This window comes from Echinops telfairi, unplaced genomic scaffold (genome assembly GCF_000313985.2).
Source record: "Echinops telfairi isolate 266 unplaced genomic scaffold, ASM31398v2 ScPeMD7_7424;HRSCAF=8462, whole genome shotgun sequence".
NCBI lineage: Eukaryota > Metazoa > Chordata > Mammalia > Afrosoricida > Tenrecidae > Echinops > Echinops telfairi.
This window is the reverse complement of record NW_022111324.1, coordinates 93109183-93110916: the sequence shown is the minus strand read 5'-3', so window position 1 is coordinate 93110916 and position 1734 is coordinate 93109183. Positions and strand designations below refer to the sequence as shown.

The 1734-nt window shown below is 44.4% G+C and overlaps 1 protein-coding gene across 1 annotated transcript in view; it reads left to right on the top strand.

The window, feature by feature from the left end:
- Positions 1 to 1734, top strand: part of ACTN2 (actinin alpha 2) — a 95141-nt gene that overhangs the window by 86545 nt on the left and 6862 nt on the right. The window contains exon 16 of the mRNA XM_004712184.2: positions 1301 to 1435. Within this exon, the coding sequence (XP_004712241.1) occupies positions 1301 to 1435 (135 nt within the window). The remainder of the gene's footprint in view (positions 1 to 1300; positions 1436 to 1734) is intronic.

Here is a 1734-nt window from a genome sequence, read left to right as displayed (position 1 = left end):
GAAAAGGAAATAGAAACGATTTCCCTTAAGGAAGAAAACCTGATAAATGTTGGCATAGATCAAACCAAAAATCCTAATCTACTGCCATCAAATTGTACGTATTTTAAATGCAGACAATTTGTGTAGGAAACTATATCTGGGAAGCTAGTGGGTTCTTCCTGCTAATTTTCTACCTCCTAAATCGTGGGGAAACTTCCTGCAGATATTGCAACCTGTGCTCATTTGAGCCTATTTGTCTGATTCTTAAGTGAAATTTATTTTCATGCAAAGGATTTGTAAATTTTAACTAGAGGCAGTAAAAGCAAGGATTGCATTTTCCCCTTATGGGAGTTCACAAACTCTGTGCTCAGGGCCACGCCCCAAGAATGCAGCAGGTGAGCGGCCTGGCTTGGAAAGGGTGTTCTGGCAGTCTCTGACCAACGTCTCTGCTCACCCTTCCAGCAGGCACTCGGTGGCAGTCAGCTCTCGATTGAGTCCTCTCTCTGGTGACTTTAAAGCAAGGCTGAGTTAAGCAGACAACAAAGTAGACTTCTGGAATGAGCAATGAATGTGCCCGAATGTGCCATCCACATAGTGCTTTTCCTCTTGCCCTCTGCTTGCTTGAACTTGACAATTATGTATTTAATTCTCAAAGTAATGTGTACCTGTAGCCGTTTGTTGACACTAACACACATGATTATGGAAAACAGCTGATCTTTGGGGAAGGGCGCTACCAATGCTTTATATATGTGTGTGTATACATACACACACACATAGTAGGTGTATGTATATGCATACATATAGAATTTGCTTTACAGGGAAATTTTTCAGGGTTTACAGAGAATATGTGATCAGTGGTGAGAGACACACAGAATGTTTATAAAGAAAATGCAGTTTCTTTTTTTCTTTACACTTAAATTTCTTTATAGTTTAAATCTACATCTTGAGATGGCACATTCCTAAGATTGAAGAGGGGGTCTTGAGAGTCCCACAAACTTGCATACCCAATTTTTTGGATATTGTAATAAAAAAGTATTATGACAAGATTTTTAAAAAAAATTATGGAATTATGGCTCTTGGGGAGGGCCATCCTTATCTAGAAAGCTCAGTCACTGTCTATAAGCAGATGTTTTGGTAAACGCTAGTTCCCTCTTCCTCCTCCGCCATTCCCCTTCCTCTCTGCCCTCCTGTGCCCTCTTTCGACTTTGTCATCTTTTTTTCTGCTCGCTCTTTGGAGCCTCTCTTTTCCTCTCCTACCACCTCTCTGGCCCCTCCTCTTGGACTGTCACCTCCTCACCCTTGTTGTCCTTTGGGCTAACAGGTGAAGCAGCTCGTGCCAGTTCGAGACCAGTCCCTGCAGGAGGAGCTGGCGCGCCAGCATGCTAACGAGCGCCTGCGGCGCCAGTTTGCGGCACAGGCCAATGCCATCGGGCCCTGGATTCAAAACAAGATGGAGGTAGGTCGGTGCCTCTCCGAGAGCTTCCTACGGGAAACACACCCCTCAGCCGGCTCTGTCAACTCCCGAGAAACCCCAGTGGACCTACTCGGTCCGGTGAGAATGTCTTTCCCTGGTCACCCTGGGTTTTTCTCGCTGAAGAGGAACAGGGAGTACTTGCTGAAATCCGTCACTTTGTTACTAAGAAAGATGACACGACTGCTCAGTTTCTACCCTAGATTTTAAGGCGTGGCGTCACTGAGCGCAACATGTAACCAGTCAAAATTTTTGGTATTTTTAGAATACGTAAGGGGAAAAAA